Here is a 20542-nt window from a genome sequence, read left to right on the forward strand (position 1 = left end):
AGCACAGGAGCTTACTGCATACACTGGACGGAAAGACAACACAGTCTGCAGTAAGCTCCCATGCTCCCTCTAGTGGTGGCTGCAGGCAGAAAATAAGATGCAAATCAACATACAACAGGGCTGTAGCTCCTTTCAAAATCAATATGGGCGCCTCTGGTTTGAAGTGTTCAAATTTAAGAGATTTTTGGTTGCACTTGCAACTGTTGTAGATACTAAATGGGAACCCAGATGGTCAATTAAAAACAGCTTAGAGAAGCGAGCCATTGTATATGCTCAACCATGCAGTACAATTGATGGGTGCACAAATCTGGAGCAGATCATGGCACTCTCCTAATTTATAAAAGTGCAGGTGATTCCATCTATTTCACTGAATTGAATATGAATATATTTTTAATCATGTACACATTTACCTGTTAAATATATTATCGCTAAAGGCATACTTTTCCAGGCGTGCAAGAGGCGTCAGGTTGTCCTGTCCTGGAATGTCTAGAAAAGCGCTTATCCTCATGCTTTCACAGTCTGGTCCATAATCCTCAAAGCCAACTGTGGTGACAAAGAAGAAAAGACACATCATCTCCCCATTTCCAGAGGAGCAAAGCCGAACAGGTGTTATGTGAGAGCCTGCGAGTCAGCTGGCACGTTTCATGTATCCACAGATATATACTGAGCGTCTCGCTGAATGCTTAGGTTACAGAATAATAAATGGCATTAGATGGTACAGGCCTCTCTAAGCTAATTTGCTTCCAGCCTTGGGATAGCGATCTGCTAAGATGCTCAGTGATGCTCCGCAGGTTCTGAGAGGAGGGCACTAATCTCTTCTAACATCAAGTGTGAGCAGAATTTTAATTCCATCTCAAGGAGTATTAAGCCTTGGCAGGCAGAAGATTTCTCTTGGCTTCTAGATTGCTCTTTACAGTGTGTCTACCCATTACCCATGGTAGAGGCATCTGCTCTATAAGCTCTGAATAGCTGTGTATTTCGTCAAGGCTGCATTCTGAGGAACAGAACGTTAGGTCATGATGGGACTCTAAGTTCCAGAACTGTTTGCATAACTTGGCATATGTATAATGAGCTTGATATATTAAACAGGACCAATCACCGCTTTGTCCAGGAATGGTGTACAGCTCCTCCAGTCTAGGCAGTGACGGGGTTAGTCTCCTGTAATTAAGGCTACACTCAGATCGTCCACACGGATCCACGATACACGCACCGGCTGCCTATGAGGCTGTTGAGCTCGGTTCAAGAGTCCCATGGCCGGTCTGTCAATCATGGTCTGTACTCAGACATGGATGTGTGAATGCAGGATTATTGGGCACGTTTTGGGAAGACTAGAAATACCCGTCATTTTTTAGCCAATCACATGACAAATACAGTGGGGAAAAAAAGTATTTAGTCAGCCACCAATTGTGCAAGTTCTCCCACTTAAAAAGACAAGAGAGGCCTGTAATTGACATCATAAGTAGACCACAACTATGAGAGTCAAAATGAGAAAACAAATCCAGAAAATCACCTTGTATAATTTGGCAAGATTTATTTTGCAAATTATCGTGGAAAATAAGTATTTAGCCATTATCAAAAGTTCATCTCAATATTTTGTTATATATCCTTTGCTGGCAATGACAGAGGTCAAATGTTTTCTGTAAGTCTTCACAAGGTTGGCACACACTGTTGGTGGTATGTTGGCCCATTCCTCTATGCAGATCTCCTCTAGAGCTGTGATGTTTTGGGCCTGTTGCTGGGCAACACGGATTTTCAAATCCCTCCAAAGGTTTTCTATGGGGTTGAGATCTGGAGACTGGCTAGGCCACTCCAGGACCTTCATATGCTTCTTGCAAAGCCACTCCTTCGTTGTCCTGGTAGTGTGCTTGGGATCATTATAATGCTGAAAGACCCATCTACGTTTCATCTTCAATGCCCTTGCTGATGGAAGGAGGTTTGCACTCAAAATCTCACAATACATGGCCCCATTCATTCTTTCATGTGCACAGATCAGTCGTCCCTGTCTCTTTGGAGAGAAACAGCCCTAAAGCATGATGTTGCCACCCCCATGCTTCACAGTAGGTATGGTGTTCTTTGGATGCAACTCAGCATTCATTCTCCTCCAATCACGACAAGTTTTGTTTCTACCAAACAGTTCTACTTTGCTTTCTTCAGACCATATGACATTCTCCCAATACTCTTCTGGATAATCCAAATGCTCTCTAGCAAACTTCAGGCGGGCCTGGACATGTACTGGCTTAAGCAGGGGGACATGTCTGGCACTGCAGGATCTGAGTCCCTGGCGGCGTAGTGTGTTACTTATGGTAGCCTTTGTTACGGTGGTCCCAGCTCTATGCAGGTCATTCACTAGGTCCCCCCGTGTGGTTCTGGGATTTTTGCTCACTGTTCTTGTGATAATTTTGCCCCCATGGTGTGAGATCTTGCGTGGAGCCCCAGATCGAGGGAGATTATCAGTGGTCTTGTATGTCTTGCATTTTCTTATTATTGCTCCCACAGTTGATTTCATCACACCAAGCCGCTTGCCTATTGCAGATTCAGTGTTCCCAGCTTGGTGCAGGGCTGCGATTTTGTTTCTGGTGTCCTTCCGACAGCTCTCTGGTCTTCACCATAGTGGTTTGGAGTGTGACTGTTTGAACTTGTGTACAGGTGTCTTTTATACTGATAAGTTCACACAGGTGCCATTACTACAGGTAATGAGTGGAGGACAGAGGAGCCTCTTAAAGAAGAAGTTACAGGTCTGTGAGAGCCAGAAATCTTGCATTTTTTTAGGTGACCAAATACTTATTTTACACCATAATTTGCAAAATAAATCTTGCCAAATCAGACAAGGTGATTTTCTGGATTTGTTTTCTCATTTTGACTCTCATAGTTGTGGTCTACCTATGATGTCAATTACAGGCCTCTCTCATCTTTTTAAGTGGGAGAACAGTTGCATAATTGGTGGCTGATTAAATAAGTCAGCCAAGAATAAGGCTGTAAGCAAGAAAGAGCAGCACATAATAAGCAGAGTTGGACTCCTATTCATCAGCATTGGAGATCGCAGGACTCTGATCTCTCCCATAAAGGAATAATACAGAAAATGAAGACAAAGGGCAAGTGTAAGATACCCTGATAATGCAAGTGGCTGCAATGTCTGGACCCTGCCCCTCACTCATCAGAGAAGAGATACACCGAGGGTGCACTTTTAAAAAAAATTAAAAATTGTAGCCCCCGTGGGTCATAATTATTGGCATGTGATGGCTCCCAACAGCCAGGTGACCCAAAGTGTTGTACAGGGAGTCAGAGCTTCTTATTGGCCCTGTGATCAGATATTTTCCTGCCCCCACCCGACAATTTTACCCCCATTCATGTAACATGTTATTACTTTTGTTAAGACGAATACAAGATGCAATTCCTTTTAAAATAGATCCCTGACCGCTCCTGACTTGTGCATTTTAGATGATTGTATCCCCCATCTAACAAGTCTCTGGCATCTTTTCTTGCAACTCTTCTCGGTACCATTCCTCTGTCATTCCTCCTAGAAATTCATGAAAACTTGACATCTGGTTGTTACCAGAAGGAGGGTGTTGTCTGTACCCTCTAACATTGTCCAATCAGTGCTGCTAGTATCACATTGTGAAGGGGCACATCCCTTTGACAAGTGGAATGGAGACTTTCATTTGACAATGTATTGACATCCTTCCAGGACGTATAGCACAGGAACGGCACACACCAGAGTTATAAGATACAAATGCTCTAGATTTGCTATTTCATGGGAAACACGGATATTTACTAAAGTATGTGTGACTGGAGAACTGTCTGGTTTTCCTTTTAAACGGCCCTGGGATGGAGTTTCACCTTAAACCACCGCCATCACCATTGTGTGTGTATCTTAACTTTCTAGATCCAGGATGTCCTCACCCCCAAATTTCTGCACTTTCTCAATTCAGACGCAGTTCTGATCCCCTTTCTCCGTATGTATGTAGACAATCTATTCAATGAAGGCCAGGTTTATGGCACGCCTGACAAATGATTAACCTGAAAACCTAAAAAGAGTGGTGTGACTAGAAGTGACATGGCTGCAAGGTATAATAACACAGCGCTGCATGCGATAGCAGAAGGAGGAAGCTGTGCTCCACCAAGAATGCTGAAAAGTTTCCTAGAGGCAAAGAAGAAATTCACCACCTGACTATGCAAGCGATTACGAGAGGACTGTGCCTTAGGTTCTCCTGGCTCATGGATGCATCATCCTGAGTGTGGACCGATGTTAATAAATAACCCATTATAAGGCAGCTTGGGGCATTGACTGCACGCGATAACGAGCAAACCTGGAAACTATGACTTTAGGGAAAGGCATCTGGGTATGTAGTGTTACTACAATCTACAGAACTTTATTTTTTTCAGTCTGGAGCCTTGTTCGCTAACAAGTCAATGATCCCAAAATACCAACTCTACCATGACTCAAAGTACACAACCCAATAACGTCATCAGTCACTTGCTGGAAATCCTATTTGCAATTGCAACTACTGGAAGCTTATGCCCGAAGGGTGACCAATCCTTGTAGGTCTTAAGGCTCCCATTAACTAACGCCGGCTGAACCTGACAATTTTAGTCCAGTATGTATTAGGGGCCCCAATGGATGACTGTCGGGGATTTGGTAAGGATTGTACAGCACCGTGAAAAGCCACCACCCAAAACGTCTGGCAGTGGCTCCCTCATAGAGAACACACTAGTGCTTGGCAGAGCGAGCACTCCTGTGTAAGGAAGCGAGGGGACGAGTTGGCTACTGACCCAACAGCTATTTAAAGTGTATAGGGGAGCATATGCGGGCGCAATAATGACCTCATATATGTCCGCTATTTGCATTGCGCCCCTACTGCAAACGTGACTGGATAACAGTACGGTAGTTAGCTTATTGTGATGAGTGATCTGATAACAGAACTCAGTTCTTGGCATTGCCCAATTAACTAGAATGAGATTATAAACATTCATCTTATTGTGCAGTGCACACAGGCTCCCATCAGATTCCCAAAAGACAAGCATATTTCATAATATGTAATCAAAGTCTAACTTGGTCTACAAACTGAAACTACCCTTACATGGAGTTGTCTAATTTAGGAAACCACTTCCCTTATTCAGCTGCTATTGACAGTGGATGTAGCTATTAAGGAGGTGTCCAAAATTTGAAAAAAAATGGCTTTCCTATAAAACATTTTTGTGTCTTTAACTACCTGCAGCAGCAGCTGTCTGTCACACACAACTGGACTTCCCATTGATTGAAGGCAGATATGGTTCATCACCATCTCTGCCACTGACTGCTGTATACAGAGCGCTGAACGAGTATTGTGTATACAGTATAGAAAGCACTGACAGTGCTTCCCCCTCGGCACTCAGTGATCGTGTGATCGTCGGGAGCTTCTGAGCCCATGCAGACTTAGAACAATGCTGCTTTTCAAGCAGGAGGTTGAATTTGGACTGTAAATGGGGCTCATTACACTAGCTCGTTACAGGGGAAATCAACAATATAAAAATTTACTTAATTGCTTAAATGCCACCCCCCAAATTTCTTCTATAACTTTATGGGGGGATATAATGTGCGAAATCAATTAAAAAAAAAAAAAGCAAGACAAAAAAAGCCAATGCCAGTCCACATTGGCTTTTTCTAGTCCAGTCCCTGTCGAAATTTATCATTCATCCAATGTATAAAAATATTTTCTATGAAAAGGAGAACACAATTTAAAGTATTTTGGACTGGTTCCTTATGGTCGTAAACGAGAAAAGAAAATTCAAAGAATGAACATGTATTAGTTATATTTTGCCTATACTCTCCCTCCCCTGCTATCAGCAACAAAACATTTAAAAAATGGAATATGAAAATGACAAAAATTAGGCTTTATGTGCCATGAAAAAAAGAGGCAAAAATTATTTGAATATACGAGCAAAAAAACAATGTTACAGCTGCTAAGACCACTGATACGAAAAAGACCCAAAAATGTGCCTGGTCAGGAACGGGGCAAAATGGCCTTGTCCTGAACTGGGTGAAACTGAACTGCAACATCAGATACAACTTGTAGACAGGGGTTGTGTGGTTTCTGGAATAAAACCCTTTTCACTGTGAAGGAATGAAACACTACATGATGCCAGTAGGCTGTCTATAGAGGAGAGTCTTCCACAGATACTCTTTGCAATGACTATCAGAGCTCAGGGACCTGCAGGTCAGTAGGATTTGGGATGATCCAATACTACCAATATGAGGCCCCATCCCAGATGATGTTCTGTGGCATTACAGAAGGCATAAGACGTCATTGAGAGTTAACCCTCCCAACTTGTCCCCGAGATGATCACGCTGCGCATGATGTGTAATGGGGCGAGAGGACACAGGAAGCGAGGAGTACATGAAGGAGGAAGTGCAGATGCCGGCGAACACTCACAGTCATCCAGGTCGTCTTGCAGGTCCACAAAATACAGTGGGATCCCTAAGAATAAGAAGAACACGAAGTCAATACAACTAGGTTAAAGCTGCCCAGAATTGTGAAAATCGAGTCAGCCTCCAACCTGTGACTCCCCAGTTGCTCTGAAGCTACAACCTCATGCTGGGAGTTGTAGTTCACAGCAGCTGGAGGCAGACTCCTTACCGCTGCACAGCTGAAAAACAAGGCGACAAACTGTGTGGCAGATGGAAAGGTCTCTGAATTCAGCATGTATATAATGTGCTTGGGGGCCGCCCGACTCTCCTGACAAATGAGATACAGGTGAAGTGCTTAAAAATTGCAATCAGAAGCCTTACTCTGCACTCCCCATAGAGAACACATGAACGCTCGACCGAGTCGTTTGTTCATGCGCATGGGGGAGTAAGAAGAGTCTATGTTCACACGCTGCGTTTTTGCTGCTTTTTTGCGCAAATTTTAAGCTGCATTTTACAGTACCAGCAAAAGCCATGATATTTCAGAAATCTCAATCACACACATTGTTTTTTTTTTCCTGACCGATTTGGAAAATTGATGCGTTTTGGCAAACTGCAGCATGTCACGTCTTTCAGCGTTTCTTCACCCATGGAAAGTAATGGGTAAGTGCAAAAGACGCAGCAAAACCCGCAGGTATCAGGTTTTGGTGCTGTTGCATCAGGTTTTTGGGGGGCACTAAACTTTTATCAGTATGCCCAGGAGACAACAAAAATACAGTAAAACAAACACAGTAAAGCAGCTTCTTTACAGCTAAGTAAGCAAGTTTTGCATGCTGGAAAAAAAAAAACCCGCAGCAGAAACGCAAAGTGTGAACACAGCCTTACGGTGACCATATTTCTATTCTGTACATTTCGCTTTTCTAAATAGCGAAGTGCTTTAATTACATTAGGTGTTAAAGGATATTTTAATTCTTGTCCTAATGTGTATAAAGACACCCGGTGAGAGCATCTGCCAAATAATACATGATGCTGGATGTTCTGCGTGGAGGTAAGCGGCTGACGGATAATTTTTGCTGCAACTCTCACAGAGGATGAAATCGGCCGAATGATCCTGTGATTTAATGATCCTCCTATCCACAGGAAAAGTGATAAAATCCCTAAAAAGGTCCAACAACTGGGAGCCAGAGTCTAATGTGTGAATAGAGCACATCCATGGCCACTGTCCCATTTCCTCCTATCCTGAAGGTGAATCGCGACGTGAATAGAATTGTTTGGTTCTTAATAAAAATAAATAAATAAAAAAAGTCAGGTAACACTCCCCCTCTCATTTTATTTGCAGATTGTACCAATGGAGTAGTGATGCGACAACAGTATACTCTGCAAAATGCATAGATCCTGTCTAAAGCAGAGTATGAGAGGTGTAATTGATCCAAAATGGCCGACTTCAAAATGGCCGCCATAGCCACTGCCCATCTTGAAAAGTTTCCCCCTCCCATATACTACTGTGCCACAAACAGGAAGGTGATATCACCAACCATTCCCATTTTATTTAGGTGTATCCATATACATGGCCCACCCTGTACATTCCCTATCACTATGTCTTTGGCGTGTGGGAGGAACCCGGAGAACCCGGAGGAAACCCAGGCAAACACAGGGAGAACATACAAACTCCTTGTAGATATATACATATATACACACACACACACATATACACAGTGGACAAGTCTAGGATCGCTGTAATCGTACTGACCCGGACAGTCAAGCCATCAGGTCACTGTTACCCGACATGACACACCCCCAAAAAAATTTTTCACCTCAATTGGAATATATTTTTCCCCGTTTTCATTCCATTATGTGGTAAAGCGAATGGTGTCCTTCACAACTACAACCTGTCCCGCACACAACGACCACAAAAGGGTGTCTGGGCAGAAAAATACAGGAGTGCTGACTCTAAGGGGAAGGGGTGGGAAAATGAAAAGGGATTGACAAAAAAAAAATTAAAAACTGTTTCACTACGGCCATAAGGGTCAGAAAAATGGTGGAAATGACGGCGGCCATCTTTAATGTTGCTCTGGACCGCTGATGTGCAGAGGGGCGTAGCCAAAATTAGGAATATTTGTGCAATGGCAATTTTTGGCACAAAAATGTGCAATGCGTGAATGACAAGCAGAAGGTGACGGAAGGGGGAGTAGTACCGGCACCATGATGAGAGGAGTAGTACCTGTACCATGACGAGAGTAGTATAGGCACCATGACGGGAGGAGTAGTATTATAGGCACCATGATGGGAGGAGTAGTACCGGTACCATGATGGGAGGAGTAGTACCGGTACCATGATGGGAGGAGTAGTATAGGCACCATGATGGGAGGAGTAGTGTTGTGAGTTCATTTTTCCCTTCACCATTGAGGTCTGATGAACTCCCTCCTCTGGTGAAGGAAGGTAGTGAGGCTGATTACCAAACACCTGGGCAACTAGATAATGACTGGGTGGCTGGAATTGAGGACTGGATATAAGGCTGCCGACGCCCTTCTTCCTGGCTGGTGATTTTCCTGCTGGATTCTTGGAGACCAGTCTGATTCCTGCATCTCCAAGCTAAGTTTTTCTGCTCTGCTTTGTAATCTTCAGTTTTGTTTTTGTTTTGCCTTGTTTTTTGGGAGTTCTGCCATCCCCGGCCGGGGGTGAGCTGAATTCCATTTTTGTCTTTGATCTGTTGATCTTTTGCTCTGTCTTCAGAATATACCTGAGTGCTGATATAGTCTTTTGAAGCCTAGCGACTTCAGGGCCTGTTTTACCTATCAGTCGGTTGGCTCATTTTGATAGGGTTTTTGCGGATGGCAGACAGCAGCTTTCCTATCCTGTCCTATGTAGTTAGCTTGGGCCCCCCATCATTTGCTCACCCTATCTTTCTATCTGTGTTAGTGTTTTCATCTTGCTTCACCGTCATTATATGTTGGGGGCTGCCTATTGCTTTGGGGTCTGCTCTGGGGCAGTTTAGTTTTTCCCCTTTCTGTCTTTAGGCTATGTAGTTCTCCGGCTGTGATCGAGGGGTCTAGGGCACCGTAGGAACCCCCTACGGCTACTGCTAGTTGTTGTGGATAGGTTCAGGGGTCTGCAATCCGATAGCTGCCAACCTCTCTGTTTTTTCTGGACTTAGCTGGTATTTTGTTTTTTCCTCCTTCGGTGACTCATCATAACAGAATCACCAGCCATACCGCAGATCCTACGGTACTCAATAGCAGGAGAGAATTGTAAAAAAAAAATAAATAAATAAGGAAAAAAAAAGTGTCAGAATTTTTTCTTTTTGTGTGTGTGCATATTTTTTCCTCTATATCTCTAAGGCCGTAGGGGGAATTTTTCTCTCAATGGAGATGAAGCAATTGTCTGATCGTGTGGAGCAGCTCTCTGCTGAAGTGCGGGGAATTTCCGCCTATCTTGCTCATTCACATGCTGCTGAACCAAAGATTCCCACTCCTGATGTGTTTTTTGGGGATCGGTCTAAATTCTTGAATTTCAAGAATAATTGTAAATTATTTTTTGCCTTGAAGCCTAACTCATCGGGGAACTCCGCGCAGCAGGTTAAAATTGTCATCTCTTTGCTGCGCGGCGATCCCCAGGATTGGGCATTTTCTTTGAAACCTGATGATCCTATTCTGAATAATGTGAACGCATTTTTTCAAGCCTTGGGGTTATTGTATGATGAACCTAATGCTATTGATCAGGCTGAAAAGACCCTGTTGGCATTAAGCCAGGGTCGGGATTCGGCAGAGTTGTACTGTCAAAAATTCCGAAAGTGGGCGGTCCTTACTACCTGGAATGATGGTGCCTTGGCAGCCCTCTTTCGGAAGGGTTTGTCAGAAACTATAAAAGATACTATGGTGGGATTTCCTGTTCCCTCTGGCCTTGACGATTCTATGTCATTAGCCATTCAGGTGGATCGGCGTATACGTGAACGCAAAACTACATGAGAGATGTTGCCACCTGTTGAACAAATGTCTGAACCTATGCAATGTGATAGAGTTTTGTCTAGGGCGCAACGTCAGGAGTTCAGAAGGCGTAATAAGCTGTGTTTTTTTTGTGGAGATGCCTCGCATATTATTTCTGTCTGCCCTAAACGAGAGAAACGTTGTGCACACACGTTTTCTGTGGGTGGTGTTCAACCTAAGTTTCTTCTGGCAATTACTCTGATCTGCTCCCTGTCCACATTTTCCGCCAAGGCTTTTGTGGATTCAGGAGCAGCTCTGAACCTGAGGACTTGGATTTTGCTAAACGTTGTGGATTTCCTATGACACCTCTGCGGACGCCTATCCCTTTGAGGGGTATTGATGCTACTCCTTTGGCGAAGAATAAACCTCAGTTTTGGACCCAGGTGGTAATGCGGGTCGCCCCAGACCATCAAGAAAATTGCAGATTTTTGGTGTTGCATAATTTGCATGATACCATTGTTCTTGGGTTTCCCTGGTTGCAAATCCATAATCCAGTTCTGGATTGGAAATCTGTGTCTGTGGTGAGTTGGGGTTGTCGGTGTGCCCTTAGTGACGCTGTTTTCTCCACCTCTCCCCAGTCGCATGATGTTCCTGACTATTTGGCTGACTTTTATGATGTATTTAGTGAGAATGAGTCTGCGTCTTTGCCTCCTCATAGGAGTTATGACTGTGCAATTGAGCTGAACCCGGGGTGTAAATTCCCCAAGGGTCGGCTTTTCAATTTATCTGTACCCGAGCACGAGGCTATGCGATCCTATATTAAGGAGGCATTGGAGAAGGGTCATATTAGACCATCCTCTTCACCCTTAGGTGCTGGGGGTTTTTTCGTGGCTAAAAAGGATGGTTCATTAAGGCTTTGTATTGACTATCGTGCCCTCAACAAAATTACTGTTAAATATCAGTATCCGTTACCCCTGATTTCTGATCTATTCTCCAGAGTTAAAGGTGCTTGCTGGTTTACCAAGCTTGACCTCAGGGGGGCGTATAATCTTATTCGCATTAAGCATGGGGATGAATGGAAGATGGCGTTTAATACTCCGGAGGGACATTTTCAGTACCTGGTGATGCCTTTTGGGCTCACTAATGCCCCTTCTGTCTTCCAGTGCTTCATGAACGATATATTTCGAGACTTTGTGGATAAATTTTGGATTATCTAACTGGATGATATTTTGATCTTCTCCAAGAATTGGGACTCTCATTTGGAACATGTTCGGACTGTGTTCCGGATTTTGAGGGAGAATTCCCTGTATGTCAAGGGATCGAAATGCATTTTTGGGGTACAGAGGATTTCATTTTTGGGATTTATTTTGTCTCCGTCAATTATTGAAATGGACCCGGCCAAGGTACAGGCCATTTATGATTGGGTTCAGCCCACTTCTTTGAAGGCCCTCCAGAAGTTTTTGGGTTTTGCTAATTTTTATCGGAAATTTATAGCTAATTTTTCTGGTATTGCCAAGCCATTGACGGATTTGACTAGGAAGGGGGCTGATTTGCTGAATTGGTCTCCGGAGGCTGTTTCTTCCTTTCAGGAGCTGAAGCGAAGATTCACTTCTGCTCCGGTTTTGCGGCAACCTGATGTCTCACTCCCGTTTCAGGTGGAGGTGGACGCTTCTGAGATTGGTGCAGGAGCGGTGTTGTCCCAAAAAGATCCTGTGACATCTAAAATGAATCCTTGTGCTTTCTTTTCCCGAAAGTTCTCCCCATCCGAACGTAACTATGATGTGGGGAATCGGGAACTGTTGGCCATGAAATGGGCATTTGAGGAGTGGAGACATTGGTTGGAGGGAGCCAAACACCAAGTTGTGGTCCTTACTGACCACAAGAATTTGATTTACCTGGAGTCGGCCAAGCGCTTGAATCCTAGACAGGCTAGGTGGGCCTTGTTTTTCACACGTTTTGATTTTGTGGTCTCTTTTCTTCCGGGCACTAAGAATGTCAAGGCTGACGCCCTCTCTAGGAGTTTCCTTGCTGATTCTCCTGTTGTGACTAAGCCTGCTACCATCTTAGGCGAGGGGGTAGTTCTTTCTGCCATCTCGCCCGATTTGAGACGTGCTCTGGAAGAGTTTCAGGAGGACAAACCTGAGCGTTGTCCCAGTGGAAAGTTGTATGTTCCTGACCAGTGGAGGAAGAGAGTGATGTCTGAAGTTCATTGCTCTGCATTGGCTGGTCATCCAGGTATTTTTGGTACTAGAGATCTGGTGAGTCGGTCTTTTTGGTGGCCCGCCTTGTCTCATGATGTCAGGAATTTTGTGCAGTCCTGTGGGACTTGCTCCCGGTCTAAACCTTGTTCTCGCTCTAGTGGCTTGTTGATGCCTTTGCCGGTGCCCAGGAGGCCATGGACCCATATTTCAATGGATTTTATCTCTGATATGCCTGTCTCTCAGAGAATGACTGTTATTTGGGTGATTTGTGATAGATTCTCTAAGATGGTCCTTCTTGTACCACTCCCTAAGTTGCCATCTTCCTCTGAGTTGGTGCCCTTGTTTTTGCAACAGGTGGTTCGCTTGCACGGGATTCCTGAGAACATTGTATCTGACAGAGGAGTTCAGTTTGTGTCTAGATTTTGGAGGACTTTCTGTTCCAAGCTGGGAATTCAGTTGTCCTTCTCCTCTGCGTTTCACCCTCAGACCAATGGGCAGACGGAGAGAACAAACCAGACTTTGGAGTCGTATTTGAGATGTTTTATTTCTGCCGATCAGGATGATTGGGTTTCATTTTTGCCCTTGGCCGAATTTGCTTTAAATAATAGAGCTAGTTCTGCCACTTTGATGTCACCTTTTTTTGTAACTTTGGTTTTCACCCTCGATTTTCTTCAGGGCAGGTGGAGCCTTCTGCCTGCCCAGGTGTTGACACTGTGGTGGAGAGAATGCACCAAATCTGGGACCAAGTAGTGGATAAGTTGTCTCTCTCCCAGGAAAAGGCCCAGCGGTTTTCCAACCAGCGTAGGACCGTTGGTCCCCAGTTTAAGGTGGGTGACATGGTTTGGTTGTCATCAAAAAATATCGCTATGAAGGTGGCTTCTCCTAAGTTTAAGCCTAGATATATTGGACCTTACAAGATTTTGGAGATTATTAATCCGGTCTCTTTTCGGTTGGCTCTTCCTGTCACATTTAAAATTCATAATGTGTTTCATAAGTCCTTGTTGAAGAGGTTTGTTGAACCAGTAGTTCCTGTGGTGGCACCTCCTGACCCTATATTGGTTGAAGGTAACATGGAATATGAGGTAGAGAAGATACTGGAGTCCCGTCTGGCTAGACGGAGACTCCAGTATTTGGTTAAGTGGAAGGGTTATGGTAAGGAGGATAATTCCTGGGTCTCTGCCTCTGATATTCATGCCGAAAGATTGGTGCGTGCCTTTCATCGGGCTCACCCGGATCGCCCTGGTGGCATGGATGAGGGTTCGGTGACCCCTCCTCAAGGGGGAGGTACTGTTGTGAGTTCATTTTTCCCTTCACCATTGAGGTCTGATGAACTCCCTCCTCTGGTGAAGGAAGGTAGTGAGGCTGATTACCAAACACCTGGGCAGCTAGATAATGACTGGGTGGCTGGAATTGAGGACTGGATATAAGGCTGCCGACGCCCTTCTTCCTGGCTGGTGATTTTCCTGCTGGATTCTTGGAGACCAGTCTGATTCCTGCATCTCAAAGCTAAGTTTTTCTGCTCTGCTTTGTAATCTTCAGTTTTGTTTTTGTTTTGCCTTGTTTTTTGGGAGTTCTGCCATCCCCGGCCGGGGGTGAGCTGAATTCCATTTTTGTCTTTGATCTGTTGATCTTTTGCTCTGTCTTCAGAATATACCTGAGTGCTGATATAGTCTTTTGAAGCCTAGCGACTTCAGGGCCTGTTTTTCCTATCAGTCGGCTCATTTTGATAGGGTTTTTGCGGATGGCAGACAGCAGCTTTCCTATCCTGTCCTATGTAGTTAGCTTGGGCCCCATCATTTGCTCACCCTATCTTTCTATCTGTGTTAGTGTTTTCATCTTGCTTCACCGTCATTATATGTTGGGGGCTGCCTATTGCTTTGGGGTCTGCTCTGGGGCAGTTTAGTTTTTCCCCTTTCTGTCTTTAGGCTATGTAGTTCTCCGGCTGTGATCGAGGGGTCTAGGGCACCGTAGGAACCCCCCACGGCTACTGCTAGTTGTTGTGGATAGGTTCAGGGGTCTGCAATCCGATAGCTGCCAACCTCTCTGGTTTTTCTGGACTTAGCTGGTATTTTGTTTTTTCCTCCTTCGGTGACTCATCATAACAGAGTAGTATAGGCACCATGATGGGAGGAGTAGTACCGGTACCATGATGGGAGGAGTGGTATAGGCACCATGATGGGAGGAGTAGTATGGGCACCATGATGGGAGGAGTAGTATAGGCACCATGACGAGAGGAGTAGTATAGGCACCATGATGGGAGGAGTAGTATAGGCACCATGACGGGAGTAGTATAGGCACCATGGCGAGAGGAGTAGTATAGGCACCATGATGGGAGGAGTGGTATAGCCACCATGATGGGAGGAGTAGTATAGGCACCATGATGGGAGGAGTAGTATAGGCACCATGATGGGAGGAGTAGTATAGGCACCATGATGGGAGGAGTAGTATAGGCACCATGGCGAGAGTAGTAGTATAGGCACCATGATGGGAGGAGTAGTATAGGCACCATGACGGGAGGAGTAGTATAGGCACCATGATGGGAGGAGTAGTATAGGCACCAAGATGGGAGGAGTGGTATAGGCACCATGACGGGAGGAGTAGTATAGGTACCATGACGGGAGGAATAGTATAGGCACCATGACGAGAGGAGTAGTATAGGCACCATGATGGGAGGAGTAGTATAGGCACCATGACGGGAGGAGTAGTATAGGCACCATGATGGGAGGAGTAGTATAGGCACCAAGATGGGAGGAGTGGTATAGGCACCATGATGGGAGGAGTAGTATAGGTACCATGACGGGAGGAGTAGTATAGGCACCATGATGGGAGGAGTAGTATAGGCACCATGGCGAGAGGAGTAGTATAGGCACCATGATGGGAGGAGTAGTATAGGCACCATGACGGGAGGAGTAGTATAGGCACCATGATGGGAGGAGTAGTATAGGCACCAAGATGGGAGGAGTGGTATAGGCACCATGACGGGAGGAGCAGTATAGGTACCATGACGGGAGGAATAGTATAGGCACCATGACGGGAGGAGTAGTATAGGCACCATGACGGGAGGAGTAGCATAGGCACCATGATGAAAGGAGTAGTATAGGCACCATGATGGGAGGAGTGGTATAGCCACCATGATGGGAGGAGTATAGGCACCATGACGGGAGTAGTATAGGCACCATGATGGGAGTAGTATAGGCACCATGGCGAGAGGAGTAGTATAGGCACCATGATGGGAGGAGTGGTATAGCCACTATGATGGGAGGAGTAGTATAGGCACCATGATGGGAGGAGTAGTATAGGCACCATGATGGGAGGAGTAGTAAAGGCACCATGACGGGAGGAGTAGTATAAGCACCATGATGGGAGGAGTGGTACAGCCACCATGATGGGAGGAGTAGTATAGGCACCATGATGGGAGGAGTAGTATAGGCACCATGATGGGAGGAGGAGTATAGGCACCATGACGGGAGCAGTAGTATAGGCACCATGATGGGAGTAGTATAGGCACCATGACGAGAGGAGTGGTATAGGCACCATGATGGGAGGAGTAGTATAGGCACCATGACGGGAGTAGTATAGGCACCATGGCGAGAGGAGTAGTATAGGCACCATGATGGGAGGAGTGGTATAGCCACCATGATGGGAGGAGTAGTATAGGCACCATGATGGGAGGAGTAGTATAGGCACCATGATGGGAGGAGTAGTATAGGGACCATGGCGAGAGGAGTAGTATAGGCACCATGATGGGAGGAGTAGTATAGGCACCATGATGGGAGGAGTAGTATAGGCACCATGACGGGAGGAGTAGTATAGGCACCATGATGGGAGGAGTAGTATAGGCACCAAGATGGGAGTGGTATAGGCACCATGACGGGAGGAGTAGTATAGGCACCATGACGGGAGGAGTAGTATAGGCACCATGACGGGAGGAGTAGTATAGGCACCATGATGGGAGTAGTATAGGCACCATGACGAGAGGAGTGGTATAGGCACCATGATGGGAGGAGTAGTATAGGCACCATGACGGGAGGAATAGTATAGGCACCATGGCGAGAGGAGTAGTATAGGCACCATGATGGGAGGAGTGGTATAGCCACCATGATGGGAGGAGTAGTATAGGCACCATGATGGGAGGAGTAGTATAGGCACCATGATGGGAGGAGTAGTATAGGCACCATGATGGGAGGAGTAGTATAGGCACCATGGCGAGAGGAATAGTATAGGCACCATGATGGGAGGAGTAGTATAGGCACCATGATGGGAGGAGTAGTATAGGCACCATGACGGGAGTAGTATAGGCACCATGATGGGAGGAGTAGTATAGGCACCATGACGGGAGGAGTAGCATAGGCACCATGACGAAAGGAGTAGTATAGGCACCATGATGGGAGGAGTGGTATAGCCACCATGATGGGAGTAGTATAGGCACCATGATGGGAGGAGTAGTATAGGCACCATGGCGAGAGGAATAGTATAGGCACCATGATGGGAGGAGTGGTATAGCCATCATGATGGGAGGAGTAGTATAGGCACCATGATGGGAGGAGTGGTATAGCCACCATGATGGGAGTAGTAGTATAGGCACCATGATGGGAGTAGTATAGGCACCATGATGGGAGGAGTAGTATAGGCACCATGATGGGAGGAGTGGTATAGGCACCATGGCGAGAGGAGTAGTATAGGCACCATGACGGGAGTAGTATAGGCACCATGACGGGAGGAGTAGTATAGGCACCATGACGGGAGGAGTAGTATAGGCACCATGATGGGAGGAGTATAGGCACCATGACGGGAGGAGGAGTAGTATAGGCACCATGATGGGAGTAGTATAGGCACCATGGCGAGAGGAGTAGTATAGGCACCATGATGGGAGGAGTGGTATAGCCACTATGATGGGAGGAGTAGTATAGGCACCATGATGGGAGGAGTAGTATAGGCACCATGATGGGAGGAGTAGTAAAGGCACCATGACGGGAGGAGTAGTATAAGCACCATGATGGGAGGAGTGGTATAGCCACCATGATGGGAGGAGTAGTATAGGCACCATGATGGGAGGAGTAGTATAGGCACCATGATGGGAGGAGGAGTATAGGCACCATGACGGGAGCAGTAGTATAGGCACCATGATGGGAGTAGTATAGGCACCATGATGAGAGGAGTGGTATAGGCACCATGATGGGAGGAGTAGTATAGGCACCATGACGGGAGTAGTATAGGCACCATGGCGAGAGGAGTAGTATAGGCACCATGATGGGAGGAGTGGTATAGCCACCATGATGGGAGGAGTAGTATAGGCACCATGATGGGAGGAGTAGTATAGGCACCATGATGGGAGGAGTAGTATAGGGACCATGGCGAGAGGAGTAGTATAGGCACCATGATGGGAGGAGTAGTATAGGCACCATGATGGGAGGAGTAGTATAGGCACCATGACGGGAGGAGTAGTATAGGCACCATGATGGGAGGAGTAGTATAGGCACCAAGATGGGAGTGGTATAGGCACCATGACGGGAGGAGTAGTATAGGCACCATGACGGGAGGAGTAGTATAGGCACCATGACGGGAGGAGTAGTATAGGCACCATGATGGGAGTAGTATAGGCACCATGACGAGAGGAGTGGTATAGGCACCATGATGGGAGGAGTAGTATAGGCACCATGACGGGAGGAATAGTATAGGCACCATGGCGAGAGGAGTAGTATAGGCACCATGATGGGAGGAGTGGTATAGCCACCATGATGGGAGGAGTAGTATAGGCACCATGATGGGAGGAGTAGTATAGGCACCATGATGGGAGGAGTAGTATAGGCACCATGATGGGAGTAGTATAGGCACCATGGCGAGAGGAATAGTATAGGCACCATGATGGGAGGAGTAGTATAGGCACCATGACGGGAGTAGTATAGGCACCATGATGGGAGGAGTAGTATAGGCACCATGACGGGAGGAGTAGCATAGGCACCATGACGAAAGGAGTAGTATAGGCACCATGATGGGAGGAGTGGTATAGCCACCATGATGGGAGGAGTAGTATAGGCACCATGATGGGAGGAGTAGTATAGGCACCATGGCGAGAGGAATAGTATAGGCACCATGATGGGAGGAGTGGTATAGCCACCATGATGGGAGGAGTAGTATAGGCACCATGATGGGAGGAGTGGTATAGCCACCATGATGGGAGTAGTAGTATAGGCACCATGATGGGAGTAGTATAGGCACCATGATGGGAGGAGTAGTATAGGCACCATGATGGGAGGAGTGGTATAGGCACCATGGCGAGAGGAGTAGTATAGGCACCATGACGGGAGTAGTATAGGCACCATGACGGGAGGAGTAGTATAGGCACCATGACGGGAGGAGTAGTATAGGCACCATGATGGGAGGAGTAGTGTAGGCACCATGACGGGAGGAGTAGTGTAGGCACCATGACGGGAGGAGTAGTATAGGCACCATGACGGGAGGAGTAGTATAAGCACCATGATGGGAGGAGTGGTATAGGCACCATGACGGGAGGAGTAGTATAGGCACCATGACGGGAGTAGTATAGGCACCATGACGGGAGGAGTAGTATAGGCACCATGACGGGAGGAGTAGTATAGGCACCATGACGGGAGGAGTAGTATAGGCACCATGACGAGAGTAGTATAGGCACCATGACGGGAGTAGTATAGGCACCATGACGGGAGGAGTAGTATAGGCACCATGACGGGAGGAGTGGTATAGCCACCATGATGGGAGGAGTAGTATAGCCACCATGATGGGAGTAGTATAGGCACCATGATGGGAGGAGTAGTATAGGCACCATGATGGGAGGAGTAGTATAGGCACCATGATGGGAGGAGTAGTATAGGCACCATGATGGGAGGAGTAGTATAGGCACCATGATGGGAGGAGTGGTATAGGCACCATGACGGGAGGAGTAGTATAGGCACCATGACGGGAGTAGTATAGGCACCATGACGGGAGGAGTAGTATAGGCACCATGACGGGAGGAGTAGTATAGGCACCATGACGGGAGGAGTAGTATAGGCACCATGACGGGAGGAGTAGTATAGGCACCATGACGGGAGGAGTGGTATAGCCACCATGATGGGAGGAGTAGTATAGCCACCATGATGGGAGTAGTATAGGCACCATGATGGGAGGAGTAGTATAGGCACCATGATGGGAGGAGTAGTATAGGCACCATGATGGGAGGAGTAGTATAGGCACCATGATGGGAGGAGTAGTATAGGCACCATGATGGGAGGCGTAGTACCGGTACCATGATGGGAGGAGTAGCTGGCTACATATATATATGCTATATAGGCGCACACATTAACCAGGTGAAGGATAACGCCCTCTGGCGGCCTCACCTGGCACGGGGGACATCACCTGCACATTACATAGGACCCAGCAGCACCAATAACAATGGCTGCACGCTCCCTGCAGAGATAACATGGGGGGAGGAGGGCGCCGCACACTGGCCTCTGCCTGCACCGCCCCTCCTGCGCGCCGTCACAGGCTGACACCTCCCATCCCAGGTAATACCCCGCGTAGACCCATCTGCCCCCTACCCCAGACTTACCGGCCATCTTGAGGGCTGAGCCGGGAGGACGGAAGCGCGCCCCCGAGGCTCGCACTCAGTATCTCCGCAGCCAGCGGCGCGCGCACGCGCGCCTCAGAAACGTCATCAGGTGGACGCGCACACGAGGAATCTAGGGGCGTGCGCGCCCCCGCTCTCTCTTGGGCTATAAGACGCGCTTTACGGCAGTACTGGGAGACCTCTGACCAGACCTAGAGCATTTCAAGAGTTGTTATGACAGGTAGTGCTGAGGATTGTAGTCGCCCAAGAGTTGGAGATGAATACTGTGGTGCTCATTTATCATTGCGCCTTTTTTTCTGGAGTAAAAATGGTGCCTTAGGGCTCATACCCATTTGCGAGGAAAAAAAAAACGTCCGATTTCCGTACCGAAAAAAATGGTCGAGTGCTATGCAAGTGTCATGCAATTTCCTTGCGATTTTTCCACGGAACATACGTATGATATGCATGTGCA

General features: G+C 46.6%; 1 protein-coding gene across 2 annotated transcripts in view; it reads right to left on the reverse strand.

The window, feature by feature from the left end:
* LOC141096058 (serine/threonine-protein phosphatase 4 regulatory subunit 1-like) overlaps window positions 1-20192 on the reverse strand; it is a 99169-nt gene extending 78977 nt beyond the window's left edge. Inside the window, exons 1-3 of one of the 2 annotated variants that reach the window (XM_073582442.1) lie at window positions 20074-20192; window positions 6411-6455; window positions 411-543 (exon numbers count right to left, since the gene is read on the reverse strand). In XM_073582442.1, the coding sequence (XP_073438543.1) occupies window positions 411-543; window positions 6411-6455; window positions 20074-20080 (185 nt within the window). In that variant the 5' untranslated portion in view covers window positions 20081-20192. Of the gene's footprint in view, window positions 1-410; window positions 544-6410; window positions 6456-19861; window positions 20017-20073 lie in introns of those variants that run through there. The other variant, XM_073582443.1, reaches the window with a different exon arrangement.
* Between the last annotated feature and the right edge of the window lie 350 nt (window positions 20193-20542).

The sequence above is a fragment of the Dendrobates tinctorius genome, unplaced genomic scaffold, assembly GCF_039654945.1.
Source record: "Dendrobates tinctorius isolate UK_male_01 unplaced genomic scaffold, ASM3965494v1 ptg000071l, whole genome shotgun sequence".
Classification (NCBI taxonomy): domain Eukaryota; kingdom Metazoa; phylum Chordata; class Amphibia; order Anura; family Dendrobatidae; genus Dendrobates; species Dendrobates tinctorius.